The 22,051-nt window shown below is 41.6% G+C and overlaps 1 protein-coding gene across 3 annotated transcripts in view; it reads left to right on the top strand.

Annotated features, from left to right (window-relative positions):
* The window catches only part of LOC147677801 (ATP-binding cassette sub-family C member 12-like), a 954,180-nt gene that overhangs the window by 435,591 nt on the left and 496,538 nt on the right, over positions 1–22,051 (top strand). For all 3 annotated transcript variants that reach the window (XM_086945451.1, XM_086945452.1, XM_086945453.1), the window contains exon 13: positions 11,521–11,645. In XM_086945451.1, the coding sequence (XP_086801577.1) occupies positions 11,521–11,645 (125 nt within the window). The remainder of the gene's footprint in view (positions 1–11,520; positions 11,646–22,051) is intronic.

Genomic DNA, 22,051 nt, shown 5'->3' with positions numbered 1-22,051 from the left:
CACTCCAATGTACAGTTGGAAATCTGATCTCAGTACTAAATAACATTAGTGTGGTCTTTGGTACCTCTGATTATAAGATGATCTCAAACATAATTAATCACGATCCATATTTCTCCTGAGGCTATCTCTTAAACAGAGTTGTCATGTTGTTCTCTCAGTGTTCTTTATAAGCCCACAGCTCTAGATGTGAAGTAAAAAGGGCGAGCTCAGAAAATAATCAAAGCTTTAGAGTGACCCAGCTTTCTGAACGAGTGGCAGCCGCCACAATAAATGCTGTAGCATGTGGTGGGATGTTCACAATGTCACTCTTTTTCCCCTCAAAATGTTATGGCCATGGTCTGGATTGTAATGGAGGCCTGGCTGCCCCTTCTATCCCCTGGTGAATGAACCACTGTTTCAAAGCAAGCAACTGTTTTCTATCACAAAGTATACTGCATAAACATTACCCTCCTAGTTTTTCCTGTCTCTTGAGAAAGGGAACTTTACTATGTGGCCAGTGCAAAACCATACGTTTTTTGACATCCCTCATACCAGGCTTATGTTGAAATGTGAATGCGATTAAGAAACCGGAAAATGGGAGGGGGCGAGTAGGCTCCCATTGAGACGGTATACCCCGAGCATGTGAAGTTGCAGTCATTTGGGTATTTTTGGATAAGGATGTTTCCACTCAACTTGATGTCTGCCCCCCAGGTTTTTTTTTTTACAAATTTGGTAGCTATGTTTGGAGCTCTTGTTCATGTCAGAGGAGTTCAACTACAAAACATTCTTGGGAATATGGTACTGCCTCAATTTTGTGGAAGTAAGTATTTATAAGTGCGTTTACATTTACTATTAATAACTTAACATCTACCATCTAAGCTATAGATCGTCAAGGTAGATAGACATGGATATAATTTGACAGTAAGCAGTATCCAATAGTCTAGATATGATGTTATGCCAGGAGTATATTTTGACATAGTAATCTGTGAGGTACATACATCAGAAAGGACAGCCACTGTATCCATATCTGGATGATTGGATGCTGCAGGCTCCATCTCCCCAGAGGATGTTGGAAGTACTGGAAGCTGTGTGAAACAGAACCTTTTATCTTGGTATGGAGGATAGGAAAGGAGGACAGAAATGTTCATGCTTGCTAAGCACTACAGATACAGCTTGGCTCCTAGGACTGGGTACACTGGGCAACAGTGTACATTGCAGCGTTCATGGACCATTTCTGATTGCGGTTGTAAAGAACTTATTGCTATAGTCAGACAATATGGCCATATTGTCAGCTAAAATTGGTGCACTCATACCCTTGATGAGGCTTTCTAGCATGTTAGCTCGATTGCTGGGATGAAATTCATTTCTTGGGTTTACTTGTACACAATTTGGACCTTGACAATATAGAGTTAGACTGTCTTAGCAGCATCATTTTGATTCTCAGGAGTTTTTTTAAATCCATATGGTTGGTGCCCATTTGCTGGATCAGTTTAACTCCCCTGAGAATGCACTCCACTATGTCTTCCTCCTTGTTTATTCTTACTCCCAAGGCAAAATCAGGGAAAAATCAGTGATTGTTTTTGTTCTTTCCATTTCCCACTGAAGTGCCTGGTTCCCACTTGGATAAGTACTGATACTCCAGTCAACTTAGAACTTCCTATTTTTCTGTAGACTTTTTAATAACACAGAAGCCATAATATCCATGGAGTTGAATTTATTGATATGGAGATTAGAAGGAGGCAACTCTAGCAGAAGAGTTTACCCACCTGTTATGAATTAGCTCTATTGTTGTCTGGATGGTCTTTAATGCTGAATTCGAATTCTAAACATTGGGCTGCATTTCGGAAGTTGTGTGTCATTAAGGGGGCTGTCTGTAGATCCTCTGGGTTAGGTTCTTCATGATTCTACACATTTCTACCTTCAAATCTCAGTGGACAAAGTTAAGTTTTCAGTAAGCTATGGGGGGTCATGGTGAAGGTTACCTTCTAGCAGCCTGATTGCTGGGCAGGTATTTTCCTTTTCAGACTTTGGATTAAAGGCATTGCTCACCCATGGGAAGACTCTAATGCAGAGAACTCTATAGTCTCATGATCTGAGCCATATCAGGACTTTGATTTAGGAGCATGCAGAAAAAAGTGCCCTTCTTGGTGGTGCTGATCCTAGCTGGAATAGAGTAACTAAGAGTACTGATGTGCAATGAGTCCTGCCTATGTGTTGACCCTGATATGGCTATACTTCAATCTACATCCTGGGCTCTTTCCCAACAATTCCCCCTCTTTCCGCTGGGTCCAGGAAGTTGTTCTTCTTACCTTTCATTCTATTCCCATCATCTGTTAAACCATAGTCTTGGCGCATGCAAAATATTTATAGGGCTTTAGTGATATATTGAGAGACCTACCAGTCAGTTCCAGGGAAAACTGGTGGGCCAATTAGCTGTTCAGGGGCAGATGGTGTATAAGCGTTCAATGAGTAGGTAGATATATTCTAGCATTTTCATGGCCTTCTTATTGACTGATGTTGATGGAAGGTGTTTGCAGCCTACAAGAACGATGAAAGCATTTTATTTAAGGCAAATTGCCGAACTGCAACTTTGAGATCTTCAAATACGTTTGCCCACTACTACAGGCTGCATTGGGTGAACATAGACAATCAGTATTTTGGTGCTGGTTTTCTTTGAACATTTCTCTCTGTATCAGTTTCTGTTATTGCATTTGAGGTCATGGCATTTACCAAAAGTATTGGCTTTATGTGTCCTCAACTGTGCACCAAAGACAGTACACTCTGTTTAAAAAAAATATATGTTATGTCCTCATTAGCCTAGGTCAGCGCGAAGGCATAGATAATAGTCTCTTGCTTGCTTGACCTAAGTTGGATCTCTCTATGCCTTGCTTCTTCATACTCCGACCACAGGTAGCCTTGATCAACAACCGGACCCTCTCGTCTGCCACCACCAGAATAACCAAGCGATGAATGGTATAGAGGCCTAATCATCGGACAGTTCTTAAGATTTTTCAATACCATTTATCCAGTTTTTGAGGGGAACCCAGAACTCGTTTTGTCTGGTCATTAGCACTCTGTCCAATGCAAGTATATATTTATATATATTAGATAGGCTGAACGACTTAGCCCCCATGACTCCCCCCCGCACCACTTTGAAACGGGTCTCGGCCTCTTGGTTTACTGAGGCGCTGGCACATTCACGTAGGCAATGCAAAATTGCCGAAAGGGCATGGCGGTCTCAGTACGACACGGAGGCGAGGCTTACTTATAAATTGATGACCAAAGCTTACCATCGGGAAATTCCACAGGAGAAAAAGGGTTATTTTGCCAGGAGAATCGAGGAGGCAGCAAATTCCTGCAAGGAGATTTTTTCGATTGTAAGAGAATTCACGACCCCCCGTTCTAATTCAGCGCAGGCTGCCCCCTCTGAGACTTGGGCTGGCACCCTTGCCAATTTTTTCACCACGAAAATCAGGCTGATACAGGACTCTTTTCCTGCTAAGTCGAGGAATGTCCATCCGTGCCTATCGGACGGGTCAGTCCACCCTCTTACATCAGGTCCAGTTCTGGCAGTTTTTCCGGCACTTTCGACATCTGCGTCGTTGACTCTGATGATGAATCTTAAATCTCGCTCTCCCCTTGATCCGTGCCCGGCCAAATTCCTAGCTAAAATGGCAGCTATAATTAATCCTCTGGCCAACCCACTTCTGAACCTTTCTCTGAGTCAGGGGGTAATTCCGCAGCCATGGAAGCAGGCCATGGTTATCCCTCTTCTTAAGAAACCGAGCCTTGCCCCGGAAGTCCCCGCCAATTACAGGCCTATTTCACTCCTTCCTGCATTGGCTAAGATCCTGGAGAAGCATGTACATGGTGTGCTCTCCAACTTTTTGGAGTCGCATGAGCTATTACATGCTTCCCAATCTGGCTTTCGCCCTAATTTAAGCACAGAGACAGCGCTGTTGGAGGTATCGGAGGCCATTAAAGAGGCGCTGGATACTGGAGGCAAAGCTATGCTGGTCATGCTTGATTTGTCGGCGGCTTTCGACACCGTCCCCCATGAGGGTCTCCTCGCAAGACTTCATGAGATCGGTCTGAGGGGGACGGTGTTCAATTGGTTTTGTTCGTTTCTTGCCAACCGCCGACAAACGATCTGGGCCTCCCCCAGCTCCGCCGAGAGTCCCTCAGGGCCCGACTCTATTTAACATCTTCATGACCTCATTGGCGACACTGGTGGAGTCTTTCGGGGCCCAGATCGTATCCTAGGCCAATGATACCCAGCTTCTCTTTACCTGCCGGAAGGGAGAAGATTTCAACGGAGAGAGTATCCGTGAGTGCCTTGGGGCTGTTTTTAAATGGTTCCAGCTTAACAGCCTCAAGTGCAACTCAGATAAATCTGAGATACTCTTCTTCGGTTGTCCTTCTGATCCTGACTGGCATGGATGGTGGCCTGCTGATATGTTTCCCCCTGCGTTTTCATCCCAGGTAGCCAAGAACTTGGGAGTTAAAATCGATAAAGGACTGTCGCTTAAATCCCAGGTTTTGGCTCTTACAGGATCTTGCTTTGGCATACTTAGGATGCTTCGGAAGTTCTTCCCTCTGGTCTCTGAGGAGCATAGGAGGACGACGATCCAGGCGTTAATCGGCTCAAGATTAGATTACTCTAACATCTTATATCTTGGCCTACCAGAGTACCTTCTGCAACGCCTACAGGTTGCTCAGAACACGGCCGCACGAGCCATCTTCGGCCTACATAGGCGGGCCAGTGCTTCCAGCTTATTACAATCGCTCCACTGGTTACCCATCCGGAAGCGGATAATATTCAAGGCTATGACACTAGCTTACAAGGCTCTACATGCCTCGGGAGCTCAATATCTGCAAAAGAGACTTGCCTTTTACCATCCGGCACGCTCCCTGAGATCGGAGTCCCTCTTTCTGGCTGTGGTGCCCCGTGTAAAAAAATCCTGCATTGGTGGGCGTTCGTTTAGGCTGCTAGCTCTGCAGCTGTGGAACTCCCTACCTTTGACTCTGCGTTCTGTACCCAACTTACTGGCGTTTAGGAAGGGTTTAAAAACATGGCTTTTTGCCCACTAGGGTTCTATTGGGCCAGTCTCTGAACTTTGTGACTCCCTCTCTTCTCCGAATCTTTTCTGTTATGTTTTGTTTGTTTTCCTGCTCTGGTCATGCAATACAAAGCGCCGGGACACTCTGTTGGAGTAGCCGTGCGCTATAGAAGACCCATATAACATAACATAACATAAAATAACATTTAATTGAGGATAACCACTCGGTTTTACTAGGGGGTATAGCATTAATCAATTTTTTACAAATTTCCCTGCGAGCCAACAATATTAAGTAGAAAATTAGTTTTTTAACATTTAGAGTAAGAGAGTCATGATTCTCTGGTAACCCAAAAAATACAAAAAGATGCTTACCTGGAGCTGTTCTCCAATTATTGTACATAGTGAATTACTTACTTTTACCTCCAAAAAGTTTGCAAAGCCGGGCATTCCAGAAACATGTGCACATCATTGCTTCTTACTTCCCCACATTTGGGACATTTTGGGGTAACACCTTTTGCGAATTTTGCTAACTTGTGGGGTGTCCAGTAAACTGTCCAGTAAACTCTGTGAATACAAAAGATGTGGTTCCGCCTTATAACATGTTACAAGATACTTGCCATAAACTTGTCGGCTGCTCTCCCGGCAAGTATTCTTCCCACAGTGTTGCTGGTAGATTGAATTCCCCATCAGCGCTGTCCACCAAGCTCCAATAACAACTCGCCACCTCTTTTCAGCTGGGTCCTCCAGCCATATTTGAGGCTTCAGTCAGATTTGATTGTCCCGCATCGCACCCCTTCGCAAGTCTCCAGCTTTTCCTTTGAAGATATTGAAATTTAGACAAACCCCCATCCGTTAGCTTTTGAGCCTCTTCCCAGGAGATCAGTTCCCCCTCCTTCATCAGCTGCCCCCAAGTTTTTATCCCCGCCTCTCTCAGGGAACGCGCCAAACTGTCACTTAACCATTCTGGGGACCCCGGAGAATTCCACATCGGGGCAAATTCAGTGTAATAATTTATATTGATTTCTCTCCAGATTTTAAACCAGATTATTGCAAAGTTCTCCAGGGTTTTGAGTCGTACTTTTTTGAAGTAACGCGGGTCTCCATACTTTTGTTCAAACCCCTTCTCTCCCCCTTGTACTCCAGATAACATTGCTCTAAACATCTTGCCAGTATCTGAGTTATCTGGGATTTCCCTCCTTTTAACAAAAAAACCCAAGCATAATATGTCAAATCTGGCATTGGAGCGGCGTTCTCAGCGAGGCTCCTACGCTTGGGTCGGTGGGGGCAGAGGCAGAGCCAGAACAAGCAGCACAAGTCCCGGCGTTGCTTCACTGGAGGTGAGGGGGCTGGAACAAGGAGCTACGGCTGTGGCTGGGACTGGAGGTGCTTTCTCAAGCAAAACGCTTGAGGTGGGGAGGCCATGCAGGGGGGGAGAGCCCATGGAGAGAACTAGGACTGCTATTACTGTATTTGTGGAAAAAACGGCAAATGCAAGTTTCTCATATATAAGCAGTGTGCCTTTTAATGAGAATCCTAGAGGCTGTATTCAGGGTCTGCAAGGTCTTAGTGATTCCAGAGTGGCAGAGCAGAGGGTAACGAAAGAGCCAAAAGGACAAGCTGCTCTGTCCTGTGGCTATAATCTGAGGAGGCTGGAGGCAAGAAAAAAGGCAAATTCTGCCTTGAGTGCACAAAGTGTTTTAGGCAGAGCCGGTAAAGGAGTCACTGAAGCAGGTCCCCCAATCTTCAAGACGTAGACGGGGAGTTGGAGACTCCGAAGAGAAAAGGGCCGAGAGGGAGAACGAAAGAGCCACTCTCCAAAGTTAAAGTTACGCCCTCTTTGAGGTCATATTTTAAAATAGCGCCCAAAATAGTAGAACTGAAAAACCCCACATTAAGCTTGGCAGACCCGGGAGCTGACGCTGCTATTCTGAGTCCTAATAGATTTCAGATACTCGGGGAGATCACCGAAGGGGGGGGGTTCAGGCTCCGACTCCGCAAGCAAAACAAATAGTGGTACAGATAGACATAGGCCCCCCCCTTCCTGACAACATGAGTACACAAATCAATAGTAGTTATAACTTGTCAGAAGTGCAGCCTGTAGCAAATATGGATGCTAGAGGTGATATGGCCAGTACTCACTTTTAAAGTAACTCTCAAGACCTGACTCATCAACAAATACTTCCGTAAGCACAATGACAGTACACTCTGTTGGATATACTTTAATAGCGAATAAATATACTGTTTCCGATCACCATACTTAGAAGCTGTTAGAAATCTGAGTTCGGTTGGCTGAGGCTTGCACCAAAGCCAGGCAGAAACCACCACTCTAGTCAGGGCAAGGGAGTTACACACCAAGATAACCCCTGCTCACCCCCTTGGCTGCTTGGCACGGGCAGTAAGGCTTATCCCGAAGGCAATGTGTAAAGCGTTTGTGCAACACACACACACAGCAGCAACACACTAGGCACATCACAAAAAGAAACTCCACACAAGATTATATATATAAAAATAGCCTTTGTGTTACCATAAACACATTAGATCATAATCACATAATTACACTGTGCCAACTGGCATTGGGCAGTATTTACAGGGTATTATTTACACCAGACAGGGCCACATGGGCCACTGTCAGAATCAGCACTTAGTAGGAATAGCACTTCTAGAACATAGAATAATTGTAGCACAAAATAACAAGTGTAGGACACAACCAGTAATCACTGGTAAAAGGTAGGAACACACTACGCAATACTAATCACCTTAGGCATAGGTCACGCAGTAAAACATAAACTGACTAGCATAAACTATACTAGGCAAAGTTAGAGGTGTCACAGGCATAAAGGCATTGCACATTACGCATAAATCACAATAGGCAATTATCCTCACAAACCCAAATCGCCAATTACCTAGCGCAGAATCACATTAGATACTGACCCCAGGCCAACTGGCCTTCCATGGGGCTCAAACGCCCCTTGTCCCAAATAGTCAGGGCTGGCTGCGCATGCAGCCAAAGAAGAATGCGCAAGAGTTTAGGGCCTAAATGTAGCAGCTGCCCACTACTTGCTGGGCAGCTGGGTAATCCCAAAGAACATGTCCCATAAAAATGGTGTTGGAGCTGCCTGCGCTCTTGCAGGACAGCTGGAAGAATGTACAAATACAGCCTGGCACTCCTGGTGCCTCCTGGGCCCCCTCTGGGGCTTTTCAACACAATCTGCCCCCACATTGCAGTGGCCCGCTACGGTGGCACCACTGAGGGAAACTTGGCCCCAGCACTGGGGATTGACTAAGTCCCGCTCTGAGTCTCAGAAACCACGGGTGCCCCCTCGGTTCAGTGGCCCGCTATGGCGGCGTCATTGAGGAATTTGGCTTTCTACAGGGAATAACTGAGCCTCCCCAACCGGGCCTTGGGAGCACGCACCAACCACTCCTGTTTCCACTCACCGGGGCTCTACAGGACTTCTTAGATCCGTTGGCGAGCTGGTCCGGACTTTGCTGGCAGCCACCGGGCACCCGCCTGGCTCCTGGTTCCCCCCCCCCCCCAGCGACTCTCTCCTTCAGGATGCGGGGCTCTCTCCAAGCATGGGAGCCCCACGCCACACACAGCACGCGCTTCACCCGGTCCCCCTTCCTTGGGACCGGGACTTTGTTTTGGAGCCTGCGAGGCTCCGGGTCACTTCCGCCTCGTCACGCGGCCCCGCCCAAAACCAGGCAGAGTCGCCTGGCTTCCGGGTCACGACGGCAGCGGCCTGGCAACGGTTTCGCAACCCCTGGGCTGAGGCAGTGATTCCTCTTTGGTCTTGACGGCGATGCGGGGTGGGCATCCGCTCGTCCTTTAAGTAATCAAGGCGGGGTAGGCACCCGAAGAGGATAAATATTAAAGCAGGGTCAGCTCCCACTAATTGAGCACAGCACAGGGGTATCAAGCACGGAGGGAATCCCTCGGGATGGAAGGCAGCTCAGCGCTGTGAAGGCCTCACACGCTCCACTTCTTCTGGAAGCAAAAACGCTCCTTACGAACTGGAAAATAAAAGTGCTCCTCAAGGGCATAAAGCGCTTCCAGGCACTACAGGCAAAAGAAGTCATGGGGAAGTCCTTCAGAAGGTAGGGGGGCAAAGCCTGGGCCCAGGGGCCAGCTCACAGGGCCTTCCAGCAGGGAGGCAGTCCCCAGTGGTGGTTCCTCCTGGCACCCAGCAGCAGCAGCAGGCCCCCTCGAGTTAGGATCCAGAGAGAACACTTTACATGGGGTCACAGCCTCTTTTAATACAGACATTTCCTTTGTCTAAGGCTGTAGGGCAGGGGGAGAACCAGTTACAACTGGTTCTTGAGCACTTTGTTTTGCTCTGCCCCTCTCCCTATTCACAGGACAGGCTAGGGATATCAGACGCACCACAGGGGGTGGAGCCAGCATTGTGGAGGGAAGGCACAGCCCTATTCAGGTCCCAGGTGCAACTCCTCCCTCCCATCTACATGCAGATCTCCTCATTCACCACCGGGCAGACCCATCCTGACTCCTGGAGCCAGGCACACCAGCCAGCTCTAGCCAATCACAAGCCAGACAGTCAATTCACATTCACTGCACAGACATGCCAACTTCTAAAAGTGGCACTTCTACACTAGACACATTAAATCTGCGCACACCGTCGTGCAGCATTTAATCTCACGGGTTCGCACATACCAAACTCACCCCTGCACTTCTCTCATATCAGGAACTACCATGGACACACATATCCCCCATGCATTCCTATGGGAGGGCAGGCCAATCTCACCACACGTACTCAGACTGCGCACGCACTTTACACTGGACACAGTGTTAAAGTGCGCAGAAACCAAAAACAACTAACACCAGGTCATATTTAAAAGCAAAAAGTTTAGGGGTGAACCTGCCAAAAGGGCCAAGTCAAACAGAAGCAAATATTCCACCGACCTTCATCTGTTTGGTCTGCAGTGAGGCTTCGGTAGTTATGGTAGATGCAGGAAATGCCAGCTCTCTTTATGGCACATTTTTCTTTTTCAGAGTTAGGGCCAACTCACTATTAATTACTGTGAGGAGACAGAGTTGAGTTAAGAGTAATAAAGCTTACATGTTTGCTGTTGGTGAAATTAACCCATTCAGATATTGCATTAGTTATGGAGGAAAACCATTATCAATGGAGACCATTCTAGAACTATTCACAACCTCTTTTTCCTTCATGTTATTCCCATCGAGAATTTTGTCTTGTGCACATAGTTACATTACTGACCATTGAGCCAGTCAATAATTTAAACTGTTGTCCCTCACCTACTTCTTGACCCATGCCTCTCCATATTTTGTAAATCAAGGACAAGTGGCAAGTACCTGTACTACTAACAGGCTCCAAACTAAATATTGCGATTACTACTTGAAATTGCAAGCACAATTACTATGGCCCTTCTTCTGACCCTCATAAAAGCCAACTATCAATTGTGAAGGCCTCTAGCTGTAGTTATAGAGTGCAATCTGAGGGATCCACATTTTTACTCCAGCCTCAGAATGTCAATGAATTGGCTAATCATGTACGTTTTTAGTGACACAATATGGAGCACAACCTCAGTACAGTATTCCAAGTCTCACATAACTCTCTTTCTTGGGAACTTAGATATCAGTTCCCTCTGCCCACTGTTCCATAACCATAATACTATATTACAGATAGCTTGAGTCAATGTTTTCACTAATCACAAGTAATAAATAATCATGAAAATATGTTTGATCATACTTGGAGAGATGCAGACAATAGATTGTACTCCTTTCAGAACTTTGAAACAGATGAGCAAGAGATCAACACATTTCTAAATGTTATATTAATTTACCTTTTTATTTCTGCCAGGACTTCACAAAGGGATTCCTAACATGAACTTCCAAAAATGAGGAGAAATTCACCTTTGCAGAACCTTTTCATAGTGGGCATTCTAATCCATGATTTACCTTTGAATTTTGGGAATTCCATCAAATATTTGATGGAATTCCCAATGTTTGTTTCAACCCCTGATCTGAGATTTACTCTAGCCACTAGCCAAGTGCTGGAGTAACCCCCCTTCCAGGATGTGAAGAAAAATATATCACTTCCAGATTTGTTGGATCTGTAGGGGAAGGGCTTTCTGCATAGTGAAATATTTTTTACACAATGAAAACAGTGCCTTTGCACAGGAGACTCCGTTCCGCCTCTGAATACTTTACTGCTATGAAGAACTCTATGCAGGGGGAATAAGCACCTTTAAAAAAATGTCACATGAAATTCCTAGAAGGATGACAGGAAACCTGTGACCAGTGCAGCATTCCAAGCTTATTTCTGGAAATGTTTGTTAATGGGGAGAAAATAGAAAGACATGCTAAGGAGGAGGCGTGAAGTTCCACCTATTTGTTTTTGTGAATAGGGTCTTTTAAGTATTTTAAATTCAATACCAGTATTATTAGTATGCCTCATACCCATTATTGGTGATTGTAATAATCTAAATCTGCTTGTTTCAGATGCATCTTGAAAATGGTGCTGTATATGTTAATGGAACATTGGCATATGTGTCGCAACAAGCATGGATCTTTCATGGAAATGTTAAAGAAAATATCCTATTTGGAAAAGAATTTGATAAGAAAAGGTAAACATTGGTTATCAGGTTGTAATTATTATAATTGTATATCCAAGTGGATTTGTGGACTGTTCACCAGGGTCTAAATGACCCTGAAATAAAATCATACTCTTGGAAGGTTCTGACCTTCAAATTTCTTTCTACCATAATCCAGCTCTGGTGTGTTGTGAAGGAGAGTGAGTTGTGGGTGGGTTTTTGGAAGGGTTAGAGCCGAAAATACACATCAAAAATGAATCTTGAGTGCCAAGTGTATACTATCATGCCAGCTAGCCCTTGGGTTGGTGAAGACAAGATACTGCTGTTATTTGATGTATTGCTCAATCAGAGACACCCTACAAACACCTACGTAGTGTAGATTATAAGATAAATATGGCATTTAGGTAAATCATACACATAGTGCTCTTATTTTTATTCACAATTATATCATGGTTAGGTGGACCATGCAGTGGCCTAGAGGTAATTTGAGTTGGAACAAGGACATGGACAGAGAAGAAATGGAAGGAGCCCAGGAAGAGATTCAGTTGAATACAAGAAAAAAGACTAGAATTATCTTTGTTGGTACGAAGAATGATTAAAGTACCCCAGAGGAAAGATAAGTTCGAAGAATTCTGTTTCATATCACTCACAATAAGATGGTAAACAGAATTGAGATAAATACCTCTTTCAGAAATCAATGGTTAAGTAAGAGTCTACTACAAGCACAGTTAAAGGGTCAGATAAATACATTGAGGATCTTAGTTACCACATAAATTTGGTGCTGGTTAAAGAGCAGACCTACTAAATAAGAGGAATTTATGATGTGCAGTCATAAGGTCCTCTGACATAAAGAACGCTTTAATCCTACCAAATAATTGAATCAAGGGATTGTACAGTTTGCCGTAAGACAGCATTAAGCATTAGTTTTGACTAATCAGGGCAAACCCCATTGTAAACTAATAAATATTACACTTTGATAGGATGGAAATCAGATTTCCAGAGGTAGAAGTGTAAAATAAAAGAGAAGTGTTTTGGATTACACAGAGATCAAAGTTTATCACACATTTAAATGGATAATAATTGATGCACCATGTACGCATTGAGAGAGAATGCTATAAATGATATGTCAGTATGGACACATGTGTAGCCTTATTATAATGGAGGATATGACCTATTCTAAAATCTGGGCAATCAGAAAAAGTGAAATAGAATTGTTATTTGTTCAGGTCACAGTCAAATTATGTGTCGTCAACCAGTGAATACAGAGCCACGGAATTACTCCTGAAGGGTGCAGGATTTCAGGAGAACTAAGTAGGGGAGAATTTTCTTTCACCCTTATTGAAAGTCCAATCTCAAAATGAAAATTATCAACATGGCTATGCTTTCGAGAGAATGTCTTTCCCTGACAGGCTTCGAGCCTTAGAACATATTAATAATTTCTTGCGGAATAAGTGAAGAAACAATGGGGATAACCAAGATGTATTTTTGGTAAATATGTCTTGCTACTCAGGCTATATGTTTTCAGAAGCTGCATTCAGAAATTACATTTGATGAGACCATGATACCCCTTATGAGAAAATTGGGATTATAGAAGGGGGGGGTAAATATCTGATGGAGTATGCAGCTAATTGCCGTACAAATTTCTGAATGTAACATTCTCTTGATGCATTTGCATTGAAAGTCTATTTATTGTTAGTTTTAGTTTTGTTTAATTATTTTATATGTACCAGACTATATGTACTTTTATGGCTGGCACAGGCAAATAAAGAATCTTTTGGACTGGATACCAAAAGAGGTAGATGTGTCAGCTTTGTGATTTTGTAGATTATAAGGTACTTACTTATATGTGGAGAAAATTTCAAGAATGCATGCTAAATAATTTGACGCTTATAACTGTGTAAACTTGTATTTAAGGGTTTATTTCAACTACAAGAGAATTCTTGCTTTGAGTTTGGTTGCTTCAGATAACAAATATTCAAAAACTGAACGAAAAGTCCTATATGTTTATTATTTTAATTAAAAAAATTGGAAAACATTATTGTGGAGAAGCAATTAGACAACATGTTGGGAATTGAAGAAATTGGAGATATGTTTTTCTTTTGACAGATAATTGCAAAAGTGTTTAAGGGGACCAAAGCTTTGCCACTACAACACAATATTCAGAAAAGGTTCTGCTGGTATGGTTAGTGAAGAACAAAATATTCCATCATCACTATGAAATTATCAACCATAATACTCCATGCCTGCTAATTTGATTAACTCAACCTGCAGTAAATAACTCTCAATCTTTATGGATTCTGGAATACAGAAAAGCCAGGTAGTTTGCACAAACACACACAAGAACAGTATGAAGGAGAATGTGTGTTTTGAATTATAATATTACTGACTCCTTTAATTGTATGTAAACAATAAAAGCCTTAAGGTAGTTGGGTTGATCAAATTGGAGAGACACAGTTATAACCAAAAGTTGTTCTACATTATTTGTTTGGATTGTAGGTTTGGGATGGAGGAGGTCTATATAAATGTCTTAATAAATTAGAAGGAACCTGATAAAGATAGTTGTTGCTTATTTCACAGTGAACCCTGTTACAACTATTCAATCAGAATTTGAATTGGTGACACATTGTATCTAGTAAATAAGCAATACCCTTGTAAGAATACATTTACTATCGGGTCATTATTAGTAAGAAACTAGCTTTGCATGGGTATCATAGCAGTAACGACTTTCTGTTACAACTAATTAGGATTGTAAATGACGACCTTGTGGATTCATGCTGTTTTTCGGAAATGTCCCACTCTAATTTCAAAAATGTGTAGCTCCAAAAAGCAGATTATATACATGTAAAACCCCAAATAAAATAGCCTTATAATTGCAGTTTCATATACACAATTTGAAATGATTCCCTACTGTGGTCAAGTGTCCCATTGTTATAGCAGAAATGACCCTAGGGAACAAAAGGATGCAATTCAAAGTTACGTTGAGGTTAACACCAACAGCATTTTAGATGGGAACATATGAAGGTATTACCCATCACAATAGTTACCCATTGTGGTACTTTGGTTCTGTTGCTCTTACTAGGCTGCTAGAAAGCTCAGGGTTGTACTGATTTTGTATTGAAATTTCATTTGCATATAATTTCATACAGGAAATGTTTTATTGAAAAGTACAATGCTGGTTTATATTGTTTAAGTGTCTGTAGTAAAAATAAAAATAAAAATCTTTATTCTGTAAATAAGAATGCATTGATTCATATAAAACATGGTTTCTTTCTTAAAACACATTCTTATTATATAAATCAAAGAATTTTAAAGCTGCTTCCGGCAAGGCAGATATAATAAGGTGCCTTTAATTGTAGGTTCAGTGGCCTGGTCACAAAAGTAAATTTACAAATGAGCAAATCTACATATGTACATTTTCTCTTATGCTATCTAGTAAAGTTACTACTTTTGACATTAACCATTTCTGAGTGTACATTTACTACAAAGTATAGACTTTATGTGTCTCCACCCCTGTAAAACAGGAGTAGGAGCCACATTTGCAAATGTAAGGATTCATCCAGAAGAGACCCAGAATAGTGGTAGCTCGGACTTGGAGTAAGTCCAGCACCCCACATGGCCAACCACTAGTACTGCAAAATCCTCCTATAGAAAATAATTGAGGAAGGGACTTAAACAGAACTCCGTAGCAAACAATGTTAAAGTACATAAAAATATTTTTAATACTAAAAAATATATATACATTTACTTTTATGTTTAAAAATTGCATATAAATACAACATATATTATTTTCTGCTAAAATATGTCAATAACAGTTTTTATTTTAGAAATAAATACAACCTCAATTAAAGGAAATACATTATTTTGCATTAATTCCATACATTACTTTTTCTAATGTTTACTACATAATAGATAAATACAAACATTAACTTCAGGCAAGATTATTTTACAATAAATCTTTAAATTAGTAGCTTGTAATTTAAAAGTAGTACAAATATGTTCATGTAAATAAATGAGCAAAAAACATGCTACAGCACTATTCCCTTCATTTTATACTAAATATTTAATGAATTAAAAAAAATTAAAGTAATTATAATGATTTTTGTTAAAGATTTCTTTGGAAGAAATCCCACCTAAACTGTTTATATTTAACAAGTTATGTCTAGAATTAATTTAGCTTAATTTAATTTTGTTTAAAAAAATTAAGTTGGTTTTTGTTTTGAAGGAATAATTGTTTATTAAAATATTGTATCATAAAGTATTTTTTTATTTGTATGGATTTTTGTAACATTAAATTAACTGTATCTATAGTTTAAAAGTGGCAAACTAAATAAACTATTTTAACATTACTTCCTACGGAGTCCTATTTTAAGTTCCTGCCTTGAATATTTTCAATGAGAGGGTGTTGCAGTTCCACTGCTTGGTCATGTGTGATGCTGGACTTTCTCCAGGTCTCAGCTGGAGTACATTTTACTATGATTTTGGGTCTTTTTGGTTGTTATAACTTTAGAGGTGCAGTTTGTGAATAGGAATGGTCTTACTCTTTTGTGATTGGGTGTCTAACACTCACTAACCCAGTCTGTAGACCTCCACAAATCCTTCCTCGTGTTACTTTAAGTTCTACAAAATGCAGTTTGTGAATAGGGCCCATAATGTTCAGCTTTTATGAATAGATGGTGATTAAACAATAATGTTTGATGTGAATACAATGGAGTGTGCCAAGCTTCGACGGGCCGGAAAAAGCCTGCAGAGCAACATCCCAATGTTGCTTTTGTTCACAGCTATTGCTGTGAACAAAGACCTCTCAAAGGTCGAGGGGATTTAAACCCCCTCGGGCTCCAAGACACCTTTGTTTTATTTGTTAGCTAATAGCCTTATAGACCTTCGTAGCTGGGCTATGCCGGCTATTAAAGGCCTGCTTCGGCTGAGGTTTTTAATGCCGGAGTGGGCCTTTAATAGCCAGTGTAGCCCGCTACGGTGGGCTATAATGCTATATTAGTGGATAAGATCGGGGACTAGTGAAGCTTTCACCAGCAAAACAGAGCTAACACTGGAACATGCCTATATTTTGTATGTTCATGTCTACAATGACTTTCATAAATAAACTTGAAAATTCAGTTACCAATGAGCAGTGTTTTAATTTGAATATTTGTTTCAGCGTTCATAAAGGTGCTACTAATTAAACAGTGAGCAATGGTGAATCTTATAATGCCAATTCAGCGAAAAAATTGGAAAATATTTTCTGGTTGCTATGAATTCTGGGTTTTTATACCACAGAATTGTGTGCAATAAAGCACCCAAACATGTAATACAGTTACTATATAATCAGATGTGCAGAGTTTTTCAAGTTTAAGTTTATTTGCGTAGTTATTCAAAACCATTGCAATACACTTTATTGATTACTAAAAATCAATAATGTATGCTTATAAACATTCATCTTTCATTTTCTTAAAATGACCAAGTTTGTCTATATGAAATGTATAAGATTCTTATGTTTAAAAGCGTGAAAGGTGCAAGTACAGATGAAAACAATAAATTGAAAAAGATAAAAGAGTATAAAGAGCTTGGAAGTCTTTTATAGTACTTCACTATGAATTTCCTGCTGCTTCCTAGGGTCTATAGCCTTATCTTTTTTTCCACACTCTTGAGCCATTTTACAAGTTCACAGTTAGGTATCAGGTCTGTCAGGTTAAAGTACTCTCTGCATGTTCTTATCTTTCTCTCAACAAACTCTTTGCAAAGTTTTATCTGTCATTCATATAAGGAGGCTTTGCAGACACATAACACATGGATGATGTCCTCAGAAGCTTCACCGCAAAGTCAGCATTGATCTCCATAGTCTCTTCTGTGCCATGGTGGGAAATACTCCAGTATTGGCACTACCCCATGCCTGATATTTAGGGACCTTTCCTTTTTTTGGCTAGTGTAAGTGGTGGTTAGATAGTCTTGATGAGATAAGTTCTTATAGCTGCAAAGTGTCTCCTCTTTGCCAGAGTCATCTTGTCCTCTGAGTGGGATATTAATGTAGTATACATTTTTATTATTTTCTCCATCTCATTCTTGTGTAAATTCTGATCCCAGTTGACTATAAGATCCAGGGTTGCAAGTGATCTTTGTAGATAAGCCTTCATGGGTGAGCTTTCCCTCCCCTGTATTTCCAGCCAAAGGTGATGACCAAAGGAGCCCCCTTTTGCACGTCTGAGGCTTTGGCAGAAGTTCACGAATGCCGTGTTTCTACCCAGAGTTTGTTTGACCAAGCCAAACTCTAATCTGATTTGCGCCGGAGACACGTAACTCTGTAGATGGAAAATTGCTTTGTATATTCTTGTGACTGTGAGATCTAGCATCTTGCTTTTCCGAATTCTCAGAGCCTCGCTTCCGTATTTTATTGTAAACAGGATGTTTGGCTTCGCCCTACCTGCAAGACTGGGTTAAGGAAGAACATTTTATTTTCTTGTGTAGCAGGGTTTCCGTTCTCCCACAGAACTGTGCATAGAGATCTAGAACCTCAGTGAGTTAGGATGATCCAAAACTCATCTCAGTGTCAGAAATCCCCTTACCTAGCTAGCTACAGTGTCTCATGGATCATTATGGAATGATCCATGTCTTAGACAAACCAGAACATGATCTTTAGAATACCTCAGGAATCGTGGAACACATGAACACTCTTTCGTTATATAATCATTTCAAACCAAAACTGAGAGTCAAAGAACACAAGTGCAAGTTTGAAATATTTATTATTCAATGCAAAGTTCTCAAACGCAGTATCTTGTATAATACCAAAATGCAGATTATAAAAATCAGAGTCAGCACCATAGTCACTAATCCATAGTAAGCAAAAGGTGCTAGCATGTTATAATGCAAGTTCTATAGAAATCTATATCACCTATATTTCGCGCACCCTATCTAGCATATTATTTTATATGTATGAAGGTCTCATTCGGGCTTTAGCAGGGCGGCCCCATACCTCTCAATGTCAGTAGGAGCAGATCACATCAACAGCTACCAGCTCTCTTCATGCGCAGCACCAAGTGTCTACGTTCATTCCGTGTAACTCTATCTTAAACCCGCGTAGAGCCCAAAATGTTGGCATCAACATTATTTGTGTTATGTCTAATGTGGTGCGAGGATCAGGCCTCCCAGCAACCTTGTGTTAGGTTAATCTTAGAGTGTGCAGCTCTCAGTGTGCAGACAGTTGTACCAAGTGTACCAGGCAAAGCTGATAGCATAGAAATAACATATTATTCTCAAATAAACCACCTCACCGCTTCTAGGGTGAAAGCTACAACAACAAGTATGTGTCGTGTGCAAAACTGAAGCCGAAGGCAAACCGGCTGTTTAAACATGTAATACACTCATGCTAACTTAACGCAATATATGTAATGAAGTATCCATATGACACCCCCCCATTGGTCCGAGCACCGTCAAACATAAGGGAAAAGGCAATACTAAATCAGACACAACAATTGAAAGCAAAGATCAATAATCTTGAGCTAAAATAAGCTAAAAATATGTATGAATGAATATGTATGAATGCCTACAGTGGCCTCAAATCTAAAAATAAAAACAAAACTTTTGAACCAAAAGTCATCCGCCAGGTCTCAAAAATATGAAACGTAGGACCAGGTCTCATCAATTCAAATGTTTGTAAGAGAAAAAAAACAAGGCACTTATCCGATTTCCAAAGTCATGTGCCATATTAACGTTATCCCCAGCGACATCACGTGATTGTACTCTCCATCAGCTGAACATAGTCCATCCCTCCAATTCAGCGAGGGGAAAGTCATATTTCACAACAAAGCATTCCTCCTAGGCATCTCACGATTGGAAAGTATATGCAAAGAAAGTTGCAACAGCCTCCAGCATGAAATCACTGCCATCATCCGAAAATAGCTCAGCAATCCAATTTAGCAATGGGAAAGAACATACGTGCTCCTCCAGCATCGGATCCTCCTGTAACGTCAGAGGACAACTCGGTGGGTTCACCAGATCGCTGTGTGTCAGAAAGGCATCCGCCGCTGCAGAGATCTCCCATTGGCCCAGAACTCCATTTATCGCTGCCAAGGCCATAACTCTCTCGCCAGAACAGATCAGCTCGTGAGCCACCACGGGACGCATTAGCTGATCAAAATCGACGTCAGGAGCAGTCCTCAAGCATAGGCACAAATCAATGGCCCAATCGAACTCGCAGCTCAGGCAGTGAAACACAGGTTGGACACACGTGAAGTCGGTGAACCGAAATGACAATCTATAGGCCGTGCTTAATGCTGCAAGCGGCAATGTTCCATAGTAATTGAGCATCAGATTACGGCACAGTGTCAGGAGGCGTTGAACGGCGTCTTGCGCAGGATGGGCATCCATGTTTTATGAAGAAAAATACCAACAGAATGCCTGCTGCTACAGCCAGCAAAACACAGGTAGTCCACCAAACAGACTCGAAAAAATAGTGTGGAAAAACGTGGGAATGATTCCAAAAACTTTTTCAAACGTAGTCACGAGGCCACTGCTTACTAATTTAAAAAAATGTGCAAGCCCAGTCGTTGAAGAAGCGTTAAAAATCTGGTGCACCAGCTCACAGAAATGAAACGGCAAATCAGTATTTAAAAGCGCCTGCACCTCTGTGCGGGTGTTAGCTATGTGAAGGACATAAGTTTCCCGGGCCGAACTCAGGGTCACTTGTTTTTGAGACAAAAGGGCCCTTATTCTGCTTAAACCATTGAATTTTGCTTCCAAGGTTGGAATCCGTGGCCAGATGGAGACATCTGAAGACCCATGCGTGGGTGGGTATAGAACATTCTTGCAGCACACCACACGCTCTGATACAGTTACCACATAAGCCACACCAATTAATAAACCACAACATAATTCGTTGTTCAAAAGTAAATAACTACCATTAGCTAATAATGTGAACGTGGGAACCACTGCTGGAACTGGCGTGCCTTTTAAAACACATGCTAAATTTGGGCGGTCCTGATTACAAGAACCGTGTAACTGAATGTGTCTGCATATTAATGAATGGTCAGGTGACTGTGTGCATTCCTCACCATTAAGATTCACTTCTTTTCCATCCTTCAGACATCTGTATGTGTATGGTAATGACCATGCCTCGTGTAGGAATGCATTGCCTAGTGGTTCATATCGTCCTATAGCAATATACCGCATACAGTTAGTAAATTTATATAAAGGAAATGGTAATGTAATTAAACCATGAATAAGCCATGTGGCAGTAGTGGCTTCAGCAACAGAGAAAGGCAAGGATTCTAGCTTCTCAATATGTAACATAGAAAATGATGCATCACGCATTGAAAGCATGCGCTGTTTTTCAGTAAGATTAAAAGGGGCGAAAAGGGATGAAACGTTCAATGAGGTCCAGGGAACTCGACCTGCCTTAATTGTCTGTAGAGTCCAGGCAAACTGCATTACAGAACGCAATTGATTTTGACCATGGTATAACGTGGACACTTCATCATGTACAATATCAACAACATAAGAAACAATATTATCCAATGTGTAAATCCTGGAAGAAAGCATGTTAATACTGTTATCTACTACTGCTAGCACTTTTTCCAAATTTGCTTGATCAATCGCTCTCAGGCGTTTAGCTGCCTCAACCTGTGAAAATTTCCAAATTTCATTGTATACAGCATAAAGAAAGCGTTTAGATCTACCCCTAGTCGGGCCTTTTATAAAATCATTTAGCTCTATATTCTCATTCAACTGGGACAGATGCAGTTTAACTGCAGCCAAAGTGGAATGTTGTAACCAGTTCTGACACAATTTGCCTACTGAATAAGTAGTAACAGTGTGATCTGTTTCAAACCTGGGATCTGGCCTGATGTGCGTAAAACCTTCAGACAAACCCAAAAACCTACGTTGGCAAGCATCAGAGCTTCTTTGCCACAAAAGCCACCCCTCCGGATCAAAACGGGAAATATTAAAGGAGGAATTCTGCAAAAGTGCTTGTATCCCACTGATGGATATTGTAGTGAAATTACTCCAACCTGAATATTCTTCCAAGTCAGGGATAGTAGGGGTATTTAATTTTTTAGATGTAGCCAATCCAAAACATGTTGTTTGGGAAATAGTAGAATTTAAAAACAATATGTGATTCGGGATGAGACATGCACGATGCAAAGCCTCAGTGCCTTGTACCTGCCAATCTTTGGTACCCCAAACTGATTTAAGGTCAATAGCATCCTTCCATAACTCATAGCCATCCACAGATAACCTTTCTAAAAAGGACTTTGAATACAGCAATTTTGTATCAGTAAGTCTAACTTTGGGCATGAATTTCTGGTTCACTTTAAAATAAAACGACTCAGGATTTGATTGATTAAAATCTGTAAAATAAGAGTATTTTCCCAGAAATGTACTTGAGCTCCCCTGTAAGGGAGTAGGGCAATGTTCCCACTGAGTGTAATTCACTGGAACCCTCCTGGAAC

Source organism: Lissotriton vulgaris, chromosome 12 (genome assembly GCF_964263255.1).
Source record: "Lissotriton vulgaris chromosome 12, aLisVul1.2, whole genome shotgun sequence".
In the NCBI taxonomy this organism is placed as follows: Eukaryota; Metazoa; Chordata; class Amphibia; order Caudata; family Salamandridae; genus Lissotriton; species Lissotriton vulgaris.
The sequence above is the reverse complement of the archived record's forward strand: the minus strand, read 5'-3'. Positions and strand labels throughout refer to the sequence as shown.